Here is a 26750-nt window from a genome sequence, read left to right on the forward strand (position 1 = left end):
TTTGGTCATTGGAATGAAAAAAAGATTAATCTGGGAAATACAGTAATAATATTCAGATACTGAATGATCAATGTGAAGAACAGAGTAGATGTACTCTTTATTGTTTCCAAGATTAAAAATTAAAATCACTGCAATAAAGTGTTAAAGGCAATTTCAACAACACTTGAAAAAGTACTAGAGAAGAAAACAGGTAAGAGATAAAAATAATAAATATAACTCAAGAGAATATGGTAATATGCCACTGAGAAAAGAGGATAAATAGGAGGAATGTTCAAGAGAAAAAATTAATTATATTTGTATCAGTGAAGTCTGTAGAAACTGAGATATATATATATATATATATATATATATATCAGTAAGCCAAGAGAAAAATAATCATACATTTTAGAATCAAACTAAGGTAAAAATAGAAAATTTGGAAGTTGATGAAATAACCTGAGAATATAGATGTCTGAGGTGTTCTGTTCCACTACTAGAATTACCTGAATTAATTTTGACACACCTTTACACACATATAATGCACTTGTTTTGAAAAAAAATTGTGGAAAAACGTCAAGAAAGAGCTGCACATCAATGGTGACCTTGTCAATGACACAAGGACACAGAATGGAAGTGAGAGATATAACAACTCTAAAAGAAAAAATAACAAAAAATACAGTATCATGGTTCTAGCATAGGCTAACCTTTCTTATAGTGTTTAATTATTAAAAGGTATAGCATATATAGTCTTGTCTAGCTCTTAGTCTGAATTTAGCTGATTTGTGGATTTGGTTTATGGAGTTTTGGCTTTACATTAACATGATGTCTAAATATTTTTATTTGTTGTGTTTTATGTTAAGAATTACACAAAAACTTTTCAAGTTGCATTAGAATGAAATATGAGTATTTCACTAGTAAAATCTTTAAGTAAATAGAATCTTTGAGTTGGTGTCCACAAGCTATCATATCCAAAGTTTTGGCCACACACTACACAAATTTTTGCTTATCTCTAAATTAACTGACTGACAAAAAACATTAACATCTATAATGTACTAATGAGATATTTGAAACTGCAATATAAACATTGATATCTCAATTATAAACACAATTGAAAGTTTATTAAATTTACCATCATCCTACATAGAGAACACCGATAAAAACTTTAACCTTGAACAACAAATATACCATTTATGGTAACTTTACACCCACATTAATTTTGCTGAAATAGTCACAAAATTAAAAACTTGGAACTTAATGGGTTAATATTTAATATTAGAATATTTTCAAATACTTCATCTGAATATTTATACAGTACCAAGAAAATCTTAATTTTATTTTTACTAAAACTGAATAATTTTAAAAAGTAAGAAGTAATTTTATATTTCAATGTTTGTATCAAATAAATGTTTTATAAAGCACATCTTGTGATTGTGTTCCATAGAAATAAAAATAAAAGTTTTGTTATAATAGCAACTACAAACAAAAAGATAAACAGTCAAGAAACCTACCTTAATTTCTCATCATGCATTAACAGCATTTACAGTGCATGCTCTCACCTGATACCCATAAATTTCAGCACAGCTTAGATAACTTACTTTTTCAGAATGAATCCCTGTGACACCAAAGTACACTAAACAAGTGACTTTCATAGAAAATTTGGCATGGGCAACAGAGAAAGAATAAATAAACCTGTGCAGGTCATATTAATGACAGTGGGCTTGTAAGTTTTCAATAATTCTCATTGATTTTTATAGCAATAGGCCATATCGGTACACAAATAGAAACATTACCAGACTTAGTGATCTTAACCTTGTCAGAAACAAGCAGTTGGATGTCAGATGCCTCTTTTTCTTATTGTATTTCTTTGATTCTAATGAATTCATCTAATATATTTTGTAAAAAAAATATGGGGTTAAGTTCAACAACTGCTATGATGTTTACATGCTGACCTCATTTATCACATTCTTTCATCCAAACTTTCTGTTCTACAGTGATTTATAAAGTGTTTTAATATGTTTTACATATTAAAGTACAAAATTTGCTATTTTCTAAACTCTCTAAATGAGGAATAACATGAAAAGAAACATATAGCTGCTTGTTAGCACAACATTAAAAATTATATTAAGTATTTGCTCAAGTGGTAATATTAAAATTAAATCACACGAATTTAAAATAAAATAAAAAGTGCATGTATATAATTACATTTACATTTTATTTACATTAAATCCTTAAATGCTAAATTAATTTATATAAAATCTAACTTTGATTCCAAAGAAAAAAATAAGAAATAAGTACATTGAAAGATTTTAAATTATTATTAAAGTTCATTTTCTATATACACAAAAAGACTGCAGTGCATTGAGAAATTAGTTGTGATATTTATATAAAGGTTTGCTTGCTTCCTTTATTAAAAGTATGAAAAAATACAACTTTAGGAATTCAATGTTATTACTGAAATATAAACTTAAAATAGATAATTATATCTTCTGAATTACTGTTTTAAGAAACAACAAAAATGTCTTCTGATTCATGTTTTGACTATACTGTATGTAGGTGTGAGTTTATTTTGAGTTTACTACTTTTAAAGTACTCTAAATTCTCTGGATATTCAAATAAGTAATTTTCTATCAAATTGGGAGATTTTTGAGGTCAAATCTTTGAAATAGTCTTTCTGTCCTTATCCTTCTGTTTCCTTTCCTCAAGTACTTCCAGTATGTGTTTGTTTGTTCACTTAACGGTATCTCACAAGTTTGTTACACTCTTTTTTTTATTTGTTTCTTTCCTCAGGGAAGGATAATTATAAGTAACCTATCTTCAATTATGCTGATGCTTTATTCTGCCGAATTCCTCCAGCAAATTTTTCATTTCATTCACTTTAACTTTTGACTACAGAATTCTTATTTGGTTCTTAATTTTCTTAACTTCTATCTCATTTTTTATATTTTCTATTTGGTGAGACACCATCCTCATACTTTCAATTTTTCAGAAAAGGTTCCCTTTAATTATTTGGGCATATCTGTAACAATTGGTTTAAAGTGTCTGTCCAATACCTGGGCCACCTCAGAAGTATTTTCCATCAACTACACCTTCATTCCCCAGTCACCCAAGTATTGACTATACTTTCCTATTTCTATGCTTGGTTCACAATTTTTTTTGTTGTTATGGACATTTTAGATAATATAATGTGGCAATCCCGGAAATCAGACCCTTCCCTGTTATTATTATTGGCTTTCTTGAACTAATTATGTAATATACTTTTCTATCACCTGTGGCCATAGATCTCTACTCAGTTGCCTTGGTAATCAGCTAATGATTTGACAGACATTGCCTTAAATGTACTAGACCAATCTCTCCCACTCCATGCTAGAAGTTCCCAGGTGGGAGGGAGCATGCTTACAACTGCTCCTACAGTTTAAAACTCAGCCTTAGATTGTAGTCTTGTTTGCTCAGGGCCTCAAGGTCAGCAAAGGTGAGGGAATGAGGCCTTAGGTCTTTCTTAGGCTGTGTACAGTACTAGGAATATGAATATCTCATTCTCAAAGTTATTTAAGCTGAGAGGCAAGATTCTTCTTTACCTCAAATGGCACTATCACTTGAGGTAGTTATAATGTTAAGAAAATGACTAATAATTTTTCAGCAAATGTCTGGGAGCTAGGGTTTTCCCCACCAAGAAAACTCTGGATCAGGATAAATAATAACAAACCCAGTAAATGAAGTTTTTCTCAGGGAGTTTCTCTCAGCTCAAAAAGTTCAATGCTGTAGGAACAGGACTTTCCAAAGAACTCCAAACAGGTCTGTTCCTTTATGGTGTCTGCTAGCTGCTAGTTTTCACAGGTACTATGGTTGTCTGCCTTTGGTTTTCAAACTACCACATAGCTGAGTAGAGGGAACAGCAATAGGGTGAGTTAAATCACTATGAAGATTGCTGATCTTGGGAAGGTTGTCCAGTTTTTCTAAAATCAATACTGTTTGGATTGTTGTAAGAATTTGATTACTTTCTAGAGAACGAAAAAAGCTCATTTTGACAGTTTCTTCCAGTGTTTTTACAGCTTTTTTGGAGAAGCAGTACTTTGGTGATTCCTATTTCATTTATTCCTGTAAATCTTATCTCCAGATTATATAAATTTTAATGTACTTTCAATTTTCACATTTTGAATAAATCATCAATAAGAACTTACAAAATATTCATACATAAATATTTTATTTTTCTCTTGCCCTACCTTGTGCTTTTGCTCTCGTTCTTTCAAAGAATAAAACCCACAATTCCTTTAGAAATATATATGCATTTCGGTAATATAATGGAGGCAACCATTAACACCAAAAATAAAATGCCAACATATGGGTCTCAGACTTTTCTTGAATTGCAGACAAAGAAATAAAACCAAATACAATATAACTCTAATGGTATCAGTTAGATAAGCCACAATTTGGCATATAATGGTCAAGAATTATGTTTTGAAATTCAGACTATCTGAGTTTCACTCAAGACTTATTTATCATTGATTAGCATTTTGAAATAAAATGAGTCATTTAACTTTCCTCATCCTTATTCCTTTATCTATAAAATGGGCATATAATCATAGAGGCAATTATAGTGATAATTCAAGAACATGAAGTATGAATAGTGTATAGCATAAAGTAAATCTCACTATGAATTTTAAAGATCATGGGAATGTAATCAAGTTGATCAATGTTCCAATTCTGACTCGAAAACTTAAAAAAAGTTTTTTTTTTCACATTACAAAATGTCCAAGTCCGATTTTCCATAACCTGAAAATATTTTGCCTCATATGGCAAGAAGGACATGTAAGGACCTTGAAAAGAGGATATTATCTTGAGTTATCCAGGTCCTTAAAAGCAGAAAACCTGGGTTAGGGTTGTAGCTCAGTGGTAGAGTGCTTGCCTCCCACATGTGAGGCACTGGATTCAATCCTCAGCACAACATTTAAAGAAAAATTAATAAAGTAAATTCATTGTGTCCATCTACAATTAAAAACAATATTTTTTTTTAAAAAAGCAGAAAACCTTTTCTACCTGATCAGAGGAAGGTGTGACAACAGAAAAATGTGCATGGAAGAAGGAAGGAATGAATCAAGGAATCTGGGTGGCTTCTAAAAAATGGACATGGAAAGGAAAATGGATACTCCCTGAGTCTACAAAAAGAAATACATCATTACCATTACTAATGCCTGGATGTTAACCCACTGAAACCCATGTTGTACTGACCTACAGGACTGAAAAATAATAATTTTTGTCATTAAATCTGTGATAACTTTTTTTTTAGATTTATTTTTTAGTTTTCAGCGGACACAACATCTTTGTTTGTATGTGGTGCTGAGAACGGAACCCGGGCCGCATGCATGCCAGGCGAGCGCGCTACCGCTTGAGCCACATCCCCAGCCCCTAGTCTGTGATAATTTTGATAAAGCAAAAGAAAACTAATACAACACTCTGCATGTTTTAAAACTAGATCCTTCATGATTTAGCTACATGATTTGATTCTTGCCTACCTATATCTAACTCATGGAATGCATCTCTTTCCCTTATTATATTCTACCAACATATGTTCCCGAAATGCACCAAGTGATGTTTCTGAACTTGTGGCTGTTTTCAGGAATTTGTTTCCACTCACTGTCCCGATTCTTTTCACCAAACTGAATTCATCCTTTGGTTCTCAGCATAAATGTCAACTCTATGAGAGGCATTCCCAACTACCAAACTAAATTATATTTCTTATTTTATACTGACTTAAAAATGTATTACTTAGGATACACATACTTTTCAAATACATACTTAAGTGTGTTATTTATAAAAGTGTATCTCCCTTGCTACACTGTTAGCTTTGTGGAAATAAAAACATTTTGGTTACTATTATATATCCTTAGTACCTAGCATGTAGCAGGAAATCATTAATTTATTGAGAAGATATATACTGAAGGAATTATTAACTGAATTAAAAGTCAACAGATTCTTTTAAATTTAATAATACTGAAAACACATTTATAATGTTTTTAAAATTTTTTTGTAGTTGTAGATTAACAGCATACCTTTATTTTATTTATTTATTTTTATGTGGTACTGAGGATTGAGCACCACATGTGCCTTACACATGCTAGGCAAGTGCTCTGCCACTGAGCTCCAGTGCAGCCCCACATTTATAATATTTTAAGTATTTAAAATTAAAACAAAATAATTGTTAGGAAAAAGTAATATGATTTTTACCTTTAAATAATGAAAATATATAATATATTCAACATCAGTACTCAATAAGAGTTCTTCAAAATTTTATTGATAAGAATGTACTAAAGTTCTTAAAAATGTTATGTATCCACAGAATGATTATTTACAACTTAAAAATTAATCTAAAAGCAGGAGATTAAAAATTTGCAATACTGAAAAACTGTTCATATAAATAAACAATTTAATAAATATTAATTGTATTTCAAATTATACAATAAATTAAAATTGGGTGGTTAAAAATATGTATTTGAAGAATTGATATATCTTTGTTTCCTTAACAAATAATTCTAAAAGAAAAAGTACAAGAAAAAGGTTTATGAACACTTTTATGTTATATACATATAGAATATATATTTACATTCTCATCCTTCAGTAGTCTGCCCAATTTGGCATACTGTGACATATTTTTGTTTTGATATTAATGTACTTTAATTTTATCCTTTGTTTTTACTGCATCTTGTCTTTCTTTTGTTATACATTTGATTTTTTGCAATCACTATTGTATATTCTTTTGATACGTAAGAGCTCTTTACTCATTAAGTCTGTTAACTTTTATCATATAAATATATAATATTTTTCCTATTTGTATTTGCCTTTTTATTTTATTAATTTAGCCATATAGTGCCTTACATATAGCCATATAGATATATAAAGCTTTTATTTAGTCATATCTTTTTACTTCACAGTTTCAGCTCTTGATATTAATGGTTTAAAATGATGTTATGATAATACATAAGTATTCATTTTAATTTTCCATAATTACGTTCAGTTTCATTCTTACCTTTAAATTTTAACACATAGAATTTATGTCACATAATATGTGAGATAACAATATATTAATTATTTTTACAAATGGTTATGCCACTTGGTAACTCTTTGCCAAATGATGCTTCCCTTTGCATTGATAATATATGGAATGTTTACATATTAACATACAGGACACTGTAGCCTATTTGTTGACTTCCTATGACATATGTCTATTCTTATATCAGTACATTATCTTTTCTTTTTTTTTTTTTAGCTTTTTTTGTAGTTATAGTCAAACACAACACCTTTATTTTATTTATTTATCTTTATGTGGTGATGAGGATTGAACCCAGTGCCTCGCAAGTGCTAGGCAAGCGCTCTACCACTGAGCCACAACCCCAGCCCCTACATTATCTTAATTGTTTTATTTCTTTATAAATTCTTTTCATAAATTACATCTACTCATTTCTTACAGATCATAAAATAATAGGACCTATTTCTTTGTAATTCCATGTAAATATTAACTTTCTTCTTATTAAACTAACAAAAAGCTTCTATAGCTTTTAGGATTAGTTATAGTTAAATTCCTTGTTTCCATTTTCACATGGTTATTAGCTAAACATATTTTCAGGCTACCATGAATACTCATATTTATAAAAATTGCTTAGTATTCCCACTAACTTAATCATTTACTTGAGAAATATTTTACTATAATTACATCTAAGCATAATGCAAGGACTAGAGATACAATGTTGGAAAAAAGAGAGGTTCTATTCAACATAGTACTGAAGTCCCAACTGGAGCAATTAGGTCAAAAAAAAAGAAGAAGAAACAAAAGTTGGATCTAAGTTGGAAAGGAAGATGTTAAATGATCTCTTATTACAGATGTCTTGTTTTTATACATAAAAAAACCTTTAAGCACCTGTGTCAATAACAGCTTAATCACAATAGAGAAATCCATCACATCCACCATCCCAAGAATTTTGTAGAGAGTATACAAAGGAAAATCTTGGGACTATCACAGAATTCTGTCTATTACGATCTTTTGTTCCACAACAACTAACATCTTGTTAATAGTACTCACAGAAATTATCATTTGAAAGGTATTAATATTTTTCATCTTTAAAACTTCAATTTGGTTCTTTTACTTTCCATCTTCTAGTCCTCACTTCATTGTGCTCACTTTTCCTTTTAAATTGAAAAAACATCCTGAACACATGAATAAGGGCTATTTTAATGTCCTTCTCTGATAATTCTACTATTTCTGTTGTTTCTGAATCTGCTCCTGTTTGTTGACTTTTTTCTTCTGTTTATGCACCCCTTTTTTCAACCTCTTTACATTGCTTAGTAATATTTTCTTGGATGCTAATACTTAATTTATGTTTTTTGGTGAAGTATTGTCTGCATTTCTTTAAAGAGTATTGGCATTTTGGTCTAACTGGAATTTAAATAGCATAGATCAGTGTAATGTTTCAAGTCTTGTTTTTAAGCTCTGTTCTAGTGGATCCAGAGTAGCCTGCATTGTGGGCTAATTTAAGTCACGCTATGATGTGACTCTTTCACAATCTCTAGTATATTCCACCATTATGTATATTAATATACATAAAATTAGGTATCCTCAATTTGCAGATGATACTTAAAGAAATGTAATGGAATACAAGTACAAATACTATATCACTTTATTCTCAACTTCCAGGCATAAATACAAATATCATATATCCGTGAAACCTGAGGTATGTACTTATTTATAAACAATGACATCAGAAACATTAACTTTATAATCACTCATGAAATAAGAATACCAAACAGGTCAGGAGATGAGGTCAATATTACCTTTGTAAAATGAGTGGGCAAAGCTCTGCTCAGGAATTAACTTGGCAAGGAATCCATGGTTCAAACTTGGATGAGGGATAGATGGTATGACCACAACTGTGGAGAAAATCATGGAATCAAATTTGAGGCAGCATGTAACAACCTGGAACATGGTCCACTGAAGATCCATGCCAATCCTATATTACTGCAACATGTAAACAGTACTAGCAACAAAGAATGTATCTCTGAAGAGAAAAAGAGGTCAAGATAATCAATATACTCAGAGTAATTTTAGTACCACACATAGAGACATACAAATACACAAGAAAATCAGAACCAGAAGGTTCAGTATACTATCAAATTATTTTATACAGACATGATAGATATGAACACATTAAAAATGAAGAAAAAAGTAAAAATAAGATAAAGTCTTAGTGTCTGAAATTGTGAAAGGACATAAACTAGCATGGGAGGATGATGTTCAATTGGTAGAATAAAATTAAAAGTGAAACTATATTATAATGAAATAACATCAAATTTCTATGTTAAAAGTAAACATGACATATAAAAGCAAAATATTATAACTAAAATATAATCCTTATCTATACATTAGCAATGAAAGATAAATAAGATCTGATATGCTTATAGAAAACAAGATGCAGAGATTTGACCACTAATTTCTACTCACTTTTTAAAAAATATCCTTTTAATTTATAGATCACTTGTAATAATTAAGGAAAGGCAATTTCAACTAAAAATTAACCCCATGACACCTGAAATAACCACTGAGTAATCAAGGTTACACTAAAAAAAGAGAGAAAAAACCTTGATGTAAACACCTGGTGGGAAATACAAATCACTGAAAGCACCTCATGGTACTAAAATGTAAGTTGCCAGAAAATATGGTTATTGTTTTCAAGCAGAGTAGACAAAGCTGGTAATGTAAGAACTTCAGCAAAATGAGTGTGTTTTGCAAATGAGCAAGACAACATGACCCAAGATGGTCTTTACTGTCTATGATGTTCTCTCTCCACTCGATTTTGATTTTAGTTGAGGCCACTTTGTACAAATTTTGTACAGCTTGTACAAATTTAAAATGTGTGTCTTATATATCATGAATAACTGACAGGCTATTTAGATAGTAAAATAACTGTAAACAGCAGAAGAAAGCAAGATAGACAAAGAAGGAAAGAAGGGAAGGAAGAAAATTAATTTTCCAGCTTGGTATAAAAATTTATATTTTGGCTTATTCTTAGTCTTGAACAACTCTATAAGGACCTCTTAATTTTCTTGTTCTAAAAATAAAAGAAGAAATGTTTTTAAAAGTATGAGTCACATGCATATTAAATAGTGGTATGGCTAATTGATTTTTGTTATTAATAAATAGGAAACAGTAGAACCAAAGCTGCACTCATATATATATATATATATCAAATATTATAAAAATATCATTCACACATTTTATGGAATTAAAATATTGATTTGGCATTCACATACCAATTATTTATAACTATTTGAGATAGGGGCTGGGGCTATAGCTCAGTGGTAGAGCATTTACCTCACATGTGTGAGGCACTGGGTTTGATCCTCAGCACCATATGAAAATAAATTAATAAACAAAAATATTTTAAAAATAATAATTATTTAAGATAATTATGAGCAAGTCCAGTTCAGATATGAATGTAAAAATTAAAAAAAAAAGAAAGGGAAATAAATGGTGGTGAAAAATAAACAAACAAACAAAAAAATAAAGTACCTGTACTTGTTGGTGAATTTATTTCTTGTCTGATGTTTCTACCTGGTTGGCTTCCAGGTCTTGCAGTCTCTCTCTGGGGTTCTAATATGTCACGATACTTAGAAACCATCAGAACCGAAATGAAGTAAACAACAGCCAGAGCTAAGAACTGTGCCTGCTTGCTGTCATCCTGTGTAGAATGAAAAGGCAGTTGGACACTCAAAATTTTTTAAGTGTTATGTTCTTAAAATATAAGCAACTACTACTGTTTTGCTTTCTTTATGGAGACAAAATGATATTTAACTTATATTAAAATCTGCTAAGTATATATTGTTATTTTTTATCAAGTAAACATATATATGAAACTTCAAAAATGTATTATCTGAGTTATAGGTTAAAAATAATTTTAAAAAACTAAAATGTTGAAATTTTGTTAAATAGGACACAAAATTTTATCCTTTGATCTCTTTACCATTTTTATTTATACTATGTAATATACACAATTTGGAATATAGTGTATGTGTTCATAAAATATGCAGGTGGCACAAATTTGAAGGGAATAATTTAATGTTCTAGATTTTAAACACTTAAGAGCTTAACTATTATAACTGAATTAAATTAACAATATAAAATTATAGTTGAAATACGTATAAAATTTTAATACAGTAGGACCTGAGCAAGAAAATATATGGACTATGAAATGAGGGAAATATAAACAATAAAAGAGCCTAAAAGATGAATTTTATACAAGTTTGATACGAATTTGAAGGGTGACATGGTAGCTTTAAAAAATTCAAATTCAATCTTTGATTGCAATAAAAGATAAAAAGTAATAATCTAATTCTTCTGCACAGGAAAAATGACATCTAAAACAATACCAATATTCGAGGCTCCTCATTTCAAAACCTCAATGGTAATATGGACTTTTTCCAGAGGAGAACAGCAAAGTGACAAAGAGTGTGATACAAATGGGCCATGCCAGTTAAGGAGATAATAGTTTTAAAAAGCAGACTGCAGTCCGGGAGAAAATATAACTTCATAATGGGTTTCTTTTCAAAATATAAGAAACTGCATGTAACCTTGAGAGCTCTATTTTAAAAGCCTACATAACCATCTTTTGGGAAATTATGGTTAGAAGGGTAATTTATATGACCTCGAAACCATTTTTTTTTAGAACTTTATTTTTATTTATTTATTTATTTTGTGGTGCCGGGAATCAAACCCAGTGACTCATGCATGCTAGGCAAGCGCTGAGCCACAACCCCAGCTCCCTGTAATAACACTTTCAATGACACTTGTATCTAAAGAATCAAATGCAAATGCTTATATAAAATCTTCTCTATGATTCTTCTAAAATGAAATTTTTAGGTAGAAACCATGGTCCACAGATAACAGGATTAAAAAAAAAAACAGAAATAAGAAAAGTATGCATTCAATTCTAATAACTTCATTAATGAGTATTTTAGATTTAGTATTTATTTAAGCACAAGCAAACAAGATTCAGAATTTGCATGCACTTATCAGAAAAGAAAGCAAACAAGAAATATTTACTAATGGTTTGAGGTCATGAAAAATTAACACAACTAATGAAGAAAATGACTAAAATTGATAAAATGTGCTCTGAAATAGTATGATTTAGGATTTTATACACTACTTATATACGATTTTTCTCACTAGGTGATAAATAACTTTTCTAGAGAAAGTTTCTTAAGAAGTGTTTAAAATCTGTATTTCTTGCATTATAATGTCAATGGCATAAACAGAAGGAACTTAATCAAACACTTTGTAGTTACTATAAAAGGAAATGAAATACAAATCAAACTAATAAAAGATATCATCAAGAATGAATTCACACATAGCTCAAGCTATGATAGACCTTATTTTGAACAAGCTCTACTTTCATAACAAGAAACTCAGCACTAGGCAGTAGAAGGCATTCAACAGTATGTGTGGAATGAACAAATGAATGCATTTTCTACAGTAAAGTTGTAGAGTTGTAAATAAAAGAAAGTGTGCACTATGGTAACAGTCAAGATAAAATTCTCCCTCCTGGCATTAAGAATGTTTCTTTATCTTTTTAAATTCAGGTCTTTAAGCCAATTGTACTACTTATTCACACTTCTGTTGTTGAAAATAAAGCCTGATAAACACAGAAGCTAAACATTTGAAAAATGACTAAATTTTTATAGAAATGAGCTCACTTGCTTAGGTATTTTACGAACAAATAGGTCTCTCTTGATGGGTCAGGGTGGCCCATGCCTGTAATACCAGTGACTCTGGAAGCTGGGATAGGAGAATTTTAAGTTTGAGGGCCTCCTCTGCAACTTTGCATCTGGACAACTTAGTGAGAACCTGTCCCCCCAAAATTTTGTAACATACCTCTTTCACAGTTTTCTTTCTTGTTGCATTCAAGTTTTATGGCCTTTTAGTGTCTTATAATACTTATTCATATACCATTTGGAGGGCATGTGATTTATTTCTAGATGTGGGCTATTCTGAATAAGGCTACCAGGAACACGATGTGCAAGTTTTTGTGCAAAGGCATGTTTCATTTCTCTTGGATGTTTTCCTAAGAATGAAAATGTTAGGTCATATGATGATTATACATATGACCTGTTGAGCAACTGTCAAACTGTTTTCTCAAGTGGAAGCCCTATTTATGTTCCTGCTGGCAAGGTTTGAGAGTTCTAATTTCCACATATCATTGCTATCACTTATTATTTTCTGCCTGTTATGATTCTGGAATGTGTATTTCATTGTGGCTTTGGCTTACCTTTTTTTATTAAAAGAAAATACATTATTCTGTGATGCATAAAATTATCTTTTTAAAATTTTTTGTTTCTTCTTTTTAGTTCTACATAACAGAATCCATTTTGATATATTCCTACAAACATGGAATGTATCATATTCTAATTAGGATCCCAGTCTTGTGGATGTACACTATGTTGAGATTCGCTGTGGTATATTCATATATGTACACAGGAATGTTATGTCAGATTTATTCTACTGCCTTTCCTGTCCCCATCCTCCCTCACTTCCTTTCATTCTCCTTTGTCTAATCCAATGAACTTCTACCTCTGCCTGCCCCCACTTGTTGTGGGTTAGTGTCCACCTTCGTTTCTTGAGATTAGCTTATTTCACTTTGCATGATAGTCTCCAGATCCATTCATTTACAGCAAATCTCATAAAGTCATTCTTCTTTATGACTGAGTAATATACCTTTATCCATTCATCCACTGAAGGACACTTAGATTGTTTCCATAGCTTGGCTATTGTGATTTGAGCTGCTATATACATAGATGTGGCTGCATTACTGTAGAATGCTGTTTTTAAGTCTTTTGGATATAGACTGAGGAGTGGGATAACTGAGTCCAAAAGTGGTACATTCCAGGTTTTCTCAGGAATCTCCATACTGCTTTCCAGAGTGTTTGCCTCAATTTTCAGTCCCACCAGCAATGTATGAGAGTACCTTTTCCCCCTACATCCTCACCAACATTTATTGTTGCTTGTATTCTTTATAACTGCCATTTTGACTGGAGTGAGATGGAATCTCAGTATGTTTTAATTTGCATTTCTGTAATTGCTACACAATTTAACATTTGTTCATATTTTTGTTGACCATTCATATTTCTTCTTCAGATATGTGTCTGCTTAGTTACTTTGCCCGTTTATTAATTGGATTATTTGTCTTTTTTATGTTAAGCTTTTTGAGTTTTCTGAACATTCTAGAAATTAATACTTTATCTGGGGTACAGGTGGCAAAGATTTTCTCCCAGTCTGTAGGCTCTCTCTTCACATTCTTGATTGTTTCCTTTGCTGTAAAGCATAGCATTTTAGTTTGATACTATCCCATTTACTGATTTTTAAATTTTATTTCTTTCACTTTAGGAGTCTTATTAAGGAAGTTGGTTCCTAAGCAAACATGTTGGAGTGTTGAGCCTACATTTTTTTTCTAGCAGGTACAGGTTTCTGGTCTAATACCTAGGTCTTTGATCCACTTTGATTTGAGTTTTGTACAGGGTGAGAGACAGTTAAATTTCATTCTACTACATTGGGATTTCCAGTTTTCCCAGAACCATTTGTTTGAAGAAGCTAACTTTTTTTCAAAGTATGTTTTTAGCACCTTTGTCTAATAAGAGATAACTGTATTTATGTGGGTTTGTCTCTGTGTCTTCTATTCCATTGGCCTTCATACCTGTTTTGGTGCCAACACCATGCTACTTTTGTCACTGTTTCATTTTTCTCACTAAGGATTGTTTTGGCTATTACGGGCCTCTTATTTTTTCAAATGAATTTCATGACTGCTTTTTCTATTTCTATTTCTGTGAAGAATGTCATTGGAATTTTGATGGAAATTGCATTAAATCTGTATAGCACTTTTGGTAGTATGGCTACTTTGACAATATTAATTCTGCCTACCTATGAACATGAAAGATCTTTTCCTCTTCTAAAGTCTTCTTCAATTTCTTTCCTTAGTGTTTGTTTTAGTCAGCTTTTTGCAACTGCAACTAAAAGTCTGGATCAGCATAACAGTACAGGAAGAAAAGTTTATTTCAGAGATCTCAATCCATAGACAACAGACTCCATTCCTTGGGGCTCAAGGTGAGGCTGAACATCATGGCAGAAGAGTGTGGCAGAGAGAAGCGGCTCACATGATAATCAGAGAGCAGAGAGAGAGAGAGGTCTCCACTTGCCAAGTAAAAATATATACCCCAAAGTCACACCCCTAAGTCCCACCTCCTCCAGCCACACCCCAATTCCCTTCAGTTACCACTCAATTAATCCCATCAAGGTGATTAATTCACTGATTGGGTTACCCAATCATTTATTTTCTGAACCTTCTTGCACTGTTTCACTTGTAAACTTTTGGGAGACAGCTCACATCCAAACCATAATAGTGTTCTATAGTTTTCACTGTAGAGGTTTTTCATCTATCTCTTTTGTTAGATTGATTCCCAAATTGATTCTTTTGTTGGAGGGGGCTATTGTGAATGGCATAGTTTTCCTAATTTCTCTTTCAGCTGAGTTATCATTGGTGTATAGGTTTGCGTTTCTTAATAGCTAAATAATGTTGAACATCTTTTTAAGTGCTTTTGGTCACTGGTAAAGTTTTTGTATAGAAATATTTAATTGTATATTTTTTCCTGGTTTTAATTGGGTTATTTTTCTTCTTCATATTAAGTGCTAAGTATTTTTCACATATTCTAGAAACAAATCTCTTTTTAGACACCAGATTTGATAGTATTTTTTCCTACTCTGTAAGTTTCCTTTTCACTTTGTTAATGACAGTTTTCAGAGGTAAAAAGCTTTTAATTTTGATGAAGTTTAATGTATTCAATGTCACTATTATATACTAGTAATTTATGAAATACTTTTATGTCTTACATTTATGTGAATCAAGTTTTCAATGACAGTATTTTCTAACTTTTTTTAATAAAAATGACCACTAGTTTTGACAATTTTTCTTTGAGTCTTAGAATAAAAAAAAGTTTGAAAAATAATTTTTAACTTAGATCAAATTTATAATGAAGTGCAGAGATTTTAAATATAGACTTTAATGAGTTTTAATAATTATATATATTCATGTAACTGTCACCCATGCCAATTCAATGAGGATAGGGTTTTGAGAAAAAGGGTTTGGTTTATTGCTTTGTTAGCAAATGACAAGCACAGGGGACTCCAGTCATAAAGGCTGTGATTATGCCCATCAGAAAGAACAGAAGGTTTTTAAAGAAGAGATTTATTCTAGGTGTTCCCTGTGGGGGGTTGTGATTCACTTGTTAATTTGGCATACAGCCAGTTCTTAGATCTTCTGTGTCATCCCTGAAGTCTGAATTACTTGGTTCCTATGGTGTATGTGGTCTATGATGGGAAACAGGTAATCCTGTTCTCCACCATCATGTTAGGAAGGGTGAGAGGGGAAGAGGAAAAAAAAACATGTCTATCTTAAAATAAGCCTCAGTGGCAGAGCAGCAAGGGCTATATTCACAGCATGAGGTGGGCCACTGTTACATAACCAAACAAATTCAAAGAATAAAGCATTTTCATTTACCTAAAAATTCTGTTATCACTCTTTTCTGTTAATTCCTTCAGTTTCCACTATCATTCTGATTTTTGTCACTTTATTTTAGTTTCTCATATTCTAGAACCTCATTAAAAATTGATAACAGCATTTACTTATTTGCATTTGGTACAGGTTTTTTACTTTGACCCAGTTAGTATATGTTGTATTATTCCATTATTTTTGCTTGCTGAATTCTATCACGCATTCTGTGAAAATATGTCTTTTAAATGTATATTATTATGATTCTTTGTACATTAAACATCCATACAAGCAAATGCATGGTAATGAAGATATTTAGGTTTGCAAAAGCTGGGCATGATGGTGGCTGAAAGAAATGGAAGGCTATTGCTAAGGGTGTGTTCAATCCCCAGTACAGAGAGAAAGGCGGGGGTGGTCCTTCAATAAGTAATATCATTAATGAGCTCTGAAATTCTTTCAAAAACTTAATGTGTTAACTAAGGTGATAAGAAGCCTTCTAATTCAACTTTTAAAGATAAAATTTACTTCAGCTAGTCTCATTTTAAATACATACAAGAGACCTAGTATAATCTGGGATCTAGGGGTGAAAGGAAAAAGCATAATAAATTTACTTTCAAATTCAGTTTTTTTGGGAACACTAAAAATAATTGTTTTAAAAAATCCATAGTTTTTTCTAGCATAATTTAGTCATAGTTTCTCAGAGAAAATTTCGCCACATAACTATTTTACCTGGATCTACATAGTTCCTGTAAGTTTAAATCACAACATCTTCATCATAGAAAATACATGTGATCATGCCATGTGTGGTGGTGAAAGCCTATTTTCCCAGCAGTTCAGGAGACTAAGGCAAAAGGATTGCAAGTTCAAAGATAGCCTCAGCAATTTAGCAAGGCCCTAAGCAACTTAGCAAGACCTGTCTCAAAATAAAAAAAAGAAAAAGGGCTGGGGACGTTGCTGAAAAGTTGAGCATGCCTGGATTCGATCTCCATACCAAAACAAACAAACAAAAAACAAGAAGAGGGATTTATTCTCTGTTATGGCTTAGAGATGAGGCTTAATCCAAAAGCTCCTATATGAGACAACACTAGAACCTTCAGAGGTGAAATGACTGAGTTATGAGAGCCTTAATTTAATCAATGTACTAATCTATTAATAAGGATTAATAGGGGTAACTGCAGGAAGTGGGTCACCAGGGGCTTGCCTTCGGCGTATATATCTTATCCCTGTTGAGGAACTCTCTCTCTCTCTGCTTCTTGACTGTCATTTTGGGAGCTGCTTTCCTACACTTGCAGTCTTCTGCCATTGATGTTCTGCCTCACCTTGGGCCTAGAGCAATGCAATCAGCCATCTGTAGACTGAAACCTCTGAAATCGTATGCCACAACTAAACTTTTCCTTCTCTAAAAATGTTCTTGTCAGGTGTTTTGGTCACAGTGGCAAAAAAAGCTGACTAAAATACTCACATTTTCTCAAGTTTTCCTTCTGTCATATAGCTAGCGTGTACTTTCAGTGCCAACAAAACTTAAATTCCTTAAAAATTCCTTAAAAACCGTGGTAATCCTTTATTTCTAAAATTTAAATGTTTGTATATGCATATGTATAATCTTAGTAGAAAAACTAAATACTTTAAACAGTTGAGAAAAAACTCAAGGGGAAAAATAACACTAAAATTCTCCATCCTAAGATTATAGTATACCACTTAGTTACTTGATCTATGAAGATATGCACATATAATTCCTAAAAAACCTAATAACTTTGGATCTCCTTTGTTTTAGAAATTAAGGCTCTTAAAAATGACTATGGGGTGGGCATGGTGGCATAGCCTATAATCCCAGTGACTGGGGAGGCTGAGGCAGGAGGATCATGAGTTCCAAGCCAGCCTCAGTAACTTAGCGAGGCACCTAGGAACTCAGGGAGACCTTGTCCCTAAATAAAATATAAAAAAGGCCTGGGGTGTGGCCCAATGGTTAAGCGCCCCGGGGTTCAATCCCTGGTACCAAAAAAAAAAAGACTATGGGTTTCTAGAAATTTCAAAAATAAAAATAAATTGGCATTCTTAGCATAATATTTACAATTGATCTCAAATATTGTTAGTTATAAAACACTCCAAAATATCATGGATTATTTAAATGTAAAAAAAAAAAAGGTTTCTTGGGCTAGGTGTGGTGACTCCTGCCTGTGATCTCAGCATTCAAGAAGCTGAGACAGGAGGATCTTAAATTCAAAGCCATTAAGCAACTCAGTGAGACCCTGTCTCTAAATAAAACACAAAATAGGGCTGGGGATGTGGCTCAGTGGTTGAGGGCCATGGGTTCAAGCCCCAGTACTTCCTCCCCGACCCAAAAAAGGTATCTTGGAATCTATGAAATATAAGATAAAAATTGATGAAAAAATAATGGTTTTAAACAATCTGTTTGGATTCTAATACCAACTGTATTGTCTTAATATTTCTGAATTTTAACTTTCTCTTATTTCTCAACTGGAAAGTTTAGGATAATATAAATTCAGTGCCTCATACATAATAATGTAAACTCCAGGAACATTAATCTTATCTTGATGATGTTTGGAAGGTACACACTATTAACACTTAATACAATTTATTTTCTTTAGGAAAGAAGCTATAAATACCACTGTTGAGGTTTCCAATCTATTTACAAAACATTAATGAATCTGAAAGAAATGATGATAATCTATTATAATAATCAATTTAAATTTATAAACAATTTAAACACAATCTCACCTTTAAAATCTTTCTATATTCAATATTAACTCTGTCAGTGCCTTTTGGGGATGAAGATCTGCTCCATGTTAGTGGTTTGTGATAAACATATTAATAATTTTTATCAATATTGAGTCTGCTGTGAAACACTATATATGTTTCTATGTAATTTATGAAAAGGTCAATCTTTTTATTTTTTATTCTTAGTGCATTATAGTTATACATAATAGTAGGGTTCATTTCGAAATATTCATAAATGCATATAACATAGCTTTTTCCAGTACCATCCCCTTACTTTTCTTCCTCCCCCACCCACTAATCTTTTTATTACCTTGAGTAATTGACCATGAACGTTCTTAATTATGTTTTCCTTTAAACTTTATTAAACTATTGTTCTAATTCAAATTCCCATAGATATCTGAATTTTTAAAATGCATATTCTACTTTACAAAATAATCTCCTCAATAAAGTAATTGCCACAAACACCTAATAAGTTATCAATCCTTCTCATCCAACATAAGAAACACAAAAATATTTAATATCTGCAAATAGAGAAGGAATACTAAATGCTAAATGAAAGTGATGCAAGATAAAGTGAATTATAGTTGTTCAGGCTATCCCTACCCTTAAAATAGAAAGAAAAATTATATAAAATTGTTGTTTTGTTTTGTTTTGTGTGTGTGTGTGTGTGTGTGTGTGTTGTGGTATGGGGATCAAATCCTGGGCCTTATTCATGCTAGGCAAGCACTCTATCACTGAGCTATATCCCCAACCCTCACATAGTTTTTAAAAAAATGATATATCAAGCTTTCAGAGAGAGCTATTGTTCAGACATTCTACAAGCAGCAATATGAGATAAACCCAAGTACTAGGGCATTTAGTTTTAATATGCATATTCTTATAAAGTTAATGCTATTTTACACAAATGACTGTAAAAAGTTTTTACAGGAAAACCAAGCAGATACAACTTACCACATCCCGAAAGACAACGGCACGCAGGCGATTAATATCAACATCCTGAAGAAGTCTATCAGGATCTTTGATAGGAGAAAGGTTACCTGGAACATTTTCTAAGGGAGTCTTAAAAACAAAAAAAGAATTGTAAAGAAGTAACATATTCCAAAAAATCATACAGAAGTATCATTTCCCACTATCTTTAACTTAGGCTGAACTGACTTCCTCCTCACAGAGCTAACATCTATTAACGACACCCAATTATAAGGCACATTTTTTGTTCTCTGCTCATAGTTTCTCTTTATCAGCACCATTACCACTATAGACCTATAAAGGCAGGTAACAGAATAGTAGGAAAAGACTGATCTTGAACTTCACAACATCTGGGCTCAAGCCTCTGCTGTGAGACCTTGTGCTTATTGTTAAAATTTCTTTTAAGTCTCACTTTCCCTGTCTCTAATTAAAAATTGTCTTTGAGTCTCTAGGCTCATTTATTCATCAGGAATTTATAAAATGTGAGACTATCATGTTATATTACTTTTTGAGATTTTATAGATGTAACCATTTCATGATCTATAAAAAGACAAGGTAAGCTCTAAAAAAAGTTTTAGTCATAGCCCACTAAAGCTGAAAGACATTAATGAGCATTAAACTAAAACAATTTTTTATAACTTAAGAAATAAAAATCTACAGATTTTAGGTAATATAGCCACACAGTAAACTACAAAGTGAGCCAAGTTCCCTGAAACTCAATCTAGTACTTTTTGCATTTCTACAATCCATTAAGAATTATGTGGATTAAATTTGATAATATATGTAAAATGTCAAACATAATTTCTGAACCTAACAGATTGTTGCTCTAATAAAAAATAACATAGGCCAACTTTAACTTCTCTATAGGGATTAATGGTCCTATTTAACTCCCAAATCAAAGTGTTTGATTCCTTTGTAGCACTGGATAATAAAAACAGTTCAATATGTGTAGGCTGATATTATTTGGTTTGTTACAATATCAAACTTACCACTTCTAGGACTTCAGGTGAGATCTTAACTTCTAAAAATCTCACATCATTGTGAATTACAAGATAATAATATTTATCAGAATATTATTAAAGAAAGTAACACATAATTTCTACCATAGATGAATTTATAGTGTTAAGTGGGAAAAAACTAGAAATATTTTAATTTATATACCATTTTACATTTTTACAAATGTGACCCTAATATAATTGGATCTTTTTAAAGTCTAAATGATAGGAAATGCTTGGATTATGGTTCATTTTTAAAACAGTAAAAAAAAAATGAAGCCCCATGAAAGTTTGTGATTCATCCAAGTCCACACATACTAGTAGCAGGGAATTTTTTATATCATAGTAAAATATTAACCATGGTTTACTGACTAAAGTGCCACATTAAAAAAACATAGAAGCACAGGGAGGGAAAACAAAACAAACAAATAAACAAAACAAAACAATAACAACAACAAAAACCCACAAAGAACAAACACAAAACCTTACCACCTAGATCCTTATACTCCCTATACTGAAATGTGCTTTGTTGACAAGTCAAATCTTCCTAGTACTCCTATCTCCATCATTTATTCATTTTCAACACCAAATTAAAGTAAATCACTAAAAATTTCATTGGGCTTTTCTGTCTATATTCTATAATGAGGGCAATACTTGCCTTGAAAATCTTCTGAGGTGTCCCTAATGCCTATTAAAGAAGTATACACATCTTTGGGATCTAAGTTTTCCAAAATACTAATTTCTTTATTCATTTCCTAAGTATATATTGACTTTAAATTCTAGAGACAGAAAGGAAATCATTTTCAACAACATGTTAAATAATAACATAATATATTAATATTAATATTAAAATATAAATAATATCTTGTCAGAATTTTAATATATTACTTCTTTTTATATAATTGATACAAACACCCTATAAATTGAGATTTGTATCCACAGACTTAAGAAATTAATCTCAAGTCAGGAAACCAATAAGTGGTAGAGTCAGAATACTAACTCAAGACTGTACCTTTTTACAATGTATGCACAGTGTCCTAAATGCTCCAAAATTACAAAGTTGCATAAGATGTGGACACTGCCCTCTAACAACTAATAGTCTATTATGTCATACAAGAAATATGACTCAGATTATTGACACATTAATATTTAATTTCCCAAGCACTGGAGAGCCCTATGGAGTCTTGTGATAATTTGTGGTTAAATTATTACTCTTGTGAATATTTCCCTGACAGTAGTGAAAAAGAAAAGAGACTGCAATATTACCAATAACCAACCAACATGATTAATATGTGGTTGGTCTGTTTGAAAATGACAGAAGCTACAAACCATAGTCTTTGTAAAATTATTTCAACTCTTATTTCCTATTTTCATTTATTGAGCAAAAAAATTACTAAGCCATATTAAACATCTAATTATAAGTACAGTGAATATAAAGAGACATATGGGTTTTATGAAAACATCAGAGAAATTTGTTTTAGATTGAGATGGTGGTCAGAAATGTCAGAAAACATTTCCCTGTAGGTTTTTCTTTTCTTTGAGACAGGATATTGCTATATTGTTCAAGCTGGTATTGAGGTTGTGGTCTCAAGTGATCCTTCCTCCTTAGCCTTCAAAGCAAATGGGACAAAAGGTATGCTCCACCATAAGCAGCTTGAGAGAATTAACATTTAAACTAAACCTAAGATCTGAACTAATTTTAGCTGGCTAAAAAATAAGGAGGAAGATTTCAAGTAAAGGTAACTATGTAAAAAGCTGTTAAAAAAAAAAAAAAACTTTTGGTGAACTGAATAAAATCTAAAGTATGACTAAAATTGTACAAGCAAAGAGAGGGTAAATACACATGCAGGAGCTAGGGACAGAATTGCAGACCAATCATGGAGGACCTTGAAGATCATGCTAATAAAACTGGATGTAATGCCAATGTCAGGAAAATATCTGATAGTGAATGCAGAATGAGAATCATTAATACAATCTCCAAAATATTTTATATTGTCCATATATTTGGTGGTATTAAATATATATTTCTTGACTGTCATGTCTGTCACCAAAAAAAGCACATCCATTTAAAAATTGCATTTCTCATACACTGACCTCTGAGAATACATGTAATGCTTAAAAATAGAAAAGAACTAAAAAATTTTCATGCTATGTGCTAACATGATTCTCCTAAGATCCCTATGAAATAGAAATTATGAGTATATTCTTCAATAACCTCCCAAATGCAAATTTCAGACAGATTAATTAATCTTGCCAACATAGGTTTGAAGCAGAGAAGTAGGCACCAGAGCCTAAAGCTATCTGATTACAAATACCATGTTGCTTTGTTTTCATAAACTAAAACAAAAATTTTTCCCAGTAAATTATATTTCACATAGAAAACGACTGATTACCTTTGATGTCGTTGTGGCAGTCACACTTTGGGGAATTTCCTGAGGTTTACTGCTTCCAAGGGAAGATTTGTTTCCCCTGTCTCTTTGTCTTTGTCGACATTCTAAACAGTTTCTCACAGCTACACAACAAACTATTTAAAAAGTTAAAATCATTATGATTGTAAATTGTTCACTTAGATGTACTGAATAAAATATGCTGGTTTATTCTTTTTGTAATTTTCTCTTTCCCCTATTCAAAATTACTTTTAAGATCAATTACATCAATGTATTGTGTAATCATGAAATACAATAATGAAAGCACAATATGTATAATATATATGTTATATTATATACCTAAAAATAAAAACAAAATATACTACCAGACAGCTGAAGGAACAGAGAATACTACTATGCTCTCTGAAGCTCCCAATATATCCTTCCTTATTCTATTTTCCTCCCTTCTTCACAATTCTGAAATTTAGTAATAAGGCTTTTAACGAAATTCACATGTGATTTTAAAATTTTAACAATAAGGCATCTGCCCTTAATTTGACTATCTTGGTGATTATACTAATCATAACTTCCCACTTCAGGAATATTTAAGTTCTACAAATCCCAATGTTTACATTTCCTCATGGTAGGTGACCCTGTGGTCTTTGACAACAGGCATCCAATACATTCATGTAATGAAAGCAAGAAAATATAATAAGTTGTACAGATTTTGGACTTAGACCATCTGAACTTGAATCCTGGCTCTACAATTAATTAGATGTGTGATCGTAGACCAGTGGTTTAAACTCTGGGTGCCTCAATTTCCTCACATGTAAAATGAGAATAAATACAGTAACTCATTTAGAGGGCTGTTGTGAAGATTAATTAACACATGTAAAGTGCTTAGAAAAGTAATTAGTACCTTTAAGAGGTGATAAATAAGGCTTCCCGACTCACTTATAAAGATTTCCTATAGCTGAGAAAACTCATAATGTGTAAAAATGAAATCAGTCTTATATTTAGAAATAAAAGTTCAGAATAACCAAATTAATATTGATTTCAAGATACTGAGGCATTTAAAAACATGTCTTTCTCACGTTTGTTTGCTGACATGTTTGTGGGCCTAGGTCACTAACCTCAGTACTAGTTTATCAAAATAGAATTCATAAATGGATTTGTATTAAAATCACTTCAATGAAATGCTATTGTCTCAATGAGTTTAAAATAATTCCAAATACATTTAACTATATTTTAAGTGATAAAAGATTAAAGATTTCCAATTCCATGAAAATTCCAATGTGAAGAGGTAAGATTTTGAAATTTGATAATTCTAAAGAATTACAAGACAATCACTAAATTAAATAATCATCAATACTGTATGTACCACAGTGCTGCAGAAAAATAACCTGTAAGTAATTATGTAATGTGCACTGCTCTTCTTAACAGACTTACCTAGTCTTAAGCACTGTCGCATTAAACCTCCAGAAGACATGTTCTTTTCAGCTTCAATCTCACTGAAATTCAAAGAGCTGGCAAACACAAGGACGTCGACCATAGCCATCAATCGACTGAGGAAAGTAACTGCAGTCTCAGCTGACATGCCTTGTGTCACTTCAATATTTTCCAATTCCGTCTTTAAAAAAGTAGAAGAGTTAAGCCTTGTTTAAAAATGGAAAACACAATATAACATATACTACAGGTGAACATAAGTTTAGTAAAAATAGTAAACAAAAGTGAAAATGAATACATATGTAACTTAATTATGTCAAATTTATTTATCACAGTTATCTTTGACTAAAGGAAAAGAATATTTTAAAAATGCTGATTTTAAATGTCATTAGTTATAAAAAACTATTTATATTTAAGATCATCTCGCAATGATCTTATTTAGAAATACCCACACATATGTACTCACATTAATTTGGTTTTATTTTGTTAATTCACAAATAGATAAAATCGATATTTCTTTCCTAAAATCCTTACTCTCATTTATAAAACATTATATTTTATCTTTTTTATATGTCTAATGAATAATGGTAAAAATATACTGTGATTTCATTAGGCCTCAAAATGAGATGGCTGTCAAGTTAGAATGTATAATAATTTCCTATGAATTTTAGAATAAACTAAAACTACTAGGTACTTTATATGTACAATAAAACTCTAGGGTAAAAATAATCAAGAGGATCATTAATTCCTCTAGACATGTGTGACCTATAAAATAGTAGCAATAAGAAAAATCAGTAGCTCTAGACTGGAAGCTATACTTTCACTAAAATATTGCCAGTTACAAAAATCTAATTTCCTCTTTCAAGAAAAGATTACAAAGTATTCTTTTTCTTAACATGGGAGACTGTAGTTTTGTAAGCAATGGCAACATTTTTAAATTTATTTACCATTGTATACAATATAGCATTTTAATGATTTTGGTTCTTTATGATTAGGCTTTATTTTCTCAGTGCCTAAAGGAGTGAAGAAGAGTCATGAATGCTTTAAAAATAGAATTTCTGCTGTTTAAATTTTTTGCATATATCCATACTAAGCATACTGATTAAGCTATGTCTTAACAAAATGATACCACTATGAGGCAAGCATATGTGATAGATTTCCGATTATAATTAATGTTCCATTTTGACATTGTATATCATTATACCTAAACTTCTTTCTGCTTAGAAGAAGCAAGGATATTAATATGAAAATGTCAGGAAAAAAAACACCAATGGGAAGATTAAACTAAAAAATTCCTAAGTAATTCTATACAAGATGGGTAATCAAACTGGTAAGTGACTACTGTAAGCACTAAAGAACTTAAGAACTTTAGTGCTACATGGACTAACCTCAGTTCTAAATGTAGTACAAAATGTACCAACCTTTCTTCCTTCCATTTAACATCAAATAGGGTTAAAACCATTCTGGCTAAAATGAGCTTGTAAATACAAATCTATTTGTCCTTACTGATTTACAGTAGTATGCCAATTCAGTATCCATGGCCTAAAAGGGAATAAATTCATAACTCACATTTTACCAGGCAAATTCCGTATTTTTTTTTACTTTCTGAATATATAGCATCATTTTATATGTAGCATGGATATGGCATCATGAATTTAAAATCTATGACCACGACAGAATAG

At 31.3% G+C, this 26750-nt stretch overlaps 1 protein-coding gene across 4 annotated transcripts in view; it reads right to left on the reverse strand.

The window, feature by feature from the left end:
* Nbea (neurobeachin) overlaps window positions 1–26750 on the reverse strand; it is a 639704-nt gene that overhangs the window by 419794 nt on the left and 193160 nt on the right. For all 4 annotated transcript variants that reach the window (XM_071611544.1, XM_071611543.1, XM_071611542.1 and 1 more), the window contains exons 25-29: window positions 25072–25252; window positions 23650–23780; window positions 20247–20354; window positions 10535–10703; window positions 8800–8895 (exon numbers count right to left, since the gene is read on the reverse strand). In XM_071611544.1, coding sequence (XP_071467645.1) covers window positions 8800–8895; window positions 10535–10703; window positions 20247–20354; window positions 23650–23780; window positions 25072–25252 — 685 coding nt within the window. The remainder of the gene's footprint in view (window positions 1–8799; window positions 8896–10534; window positions 10704–20246; window positions 20355–23649; window positions 23781–25071; window positions 25253–26750) is intronic.

Source organism: Marmota flaviventris, chromosome 4 (genome assembly GCF_047511675.1).
Source record: "Marmota flaviventris isolate mMarFla1 chromosome 4, mMarFla1.hap1, whole genome shotgun sequence".
Taxonomy (NCBI): Eukaryota; Metazoa; Chordata; class Mammalia; order Rodentia; family Sciuridae; genus Marmota; species Marmota flaviventris.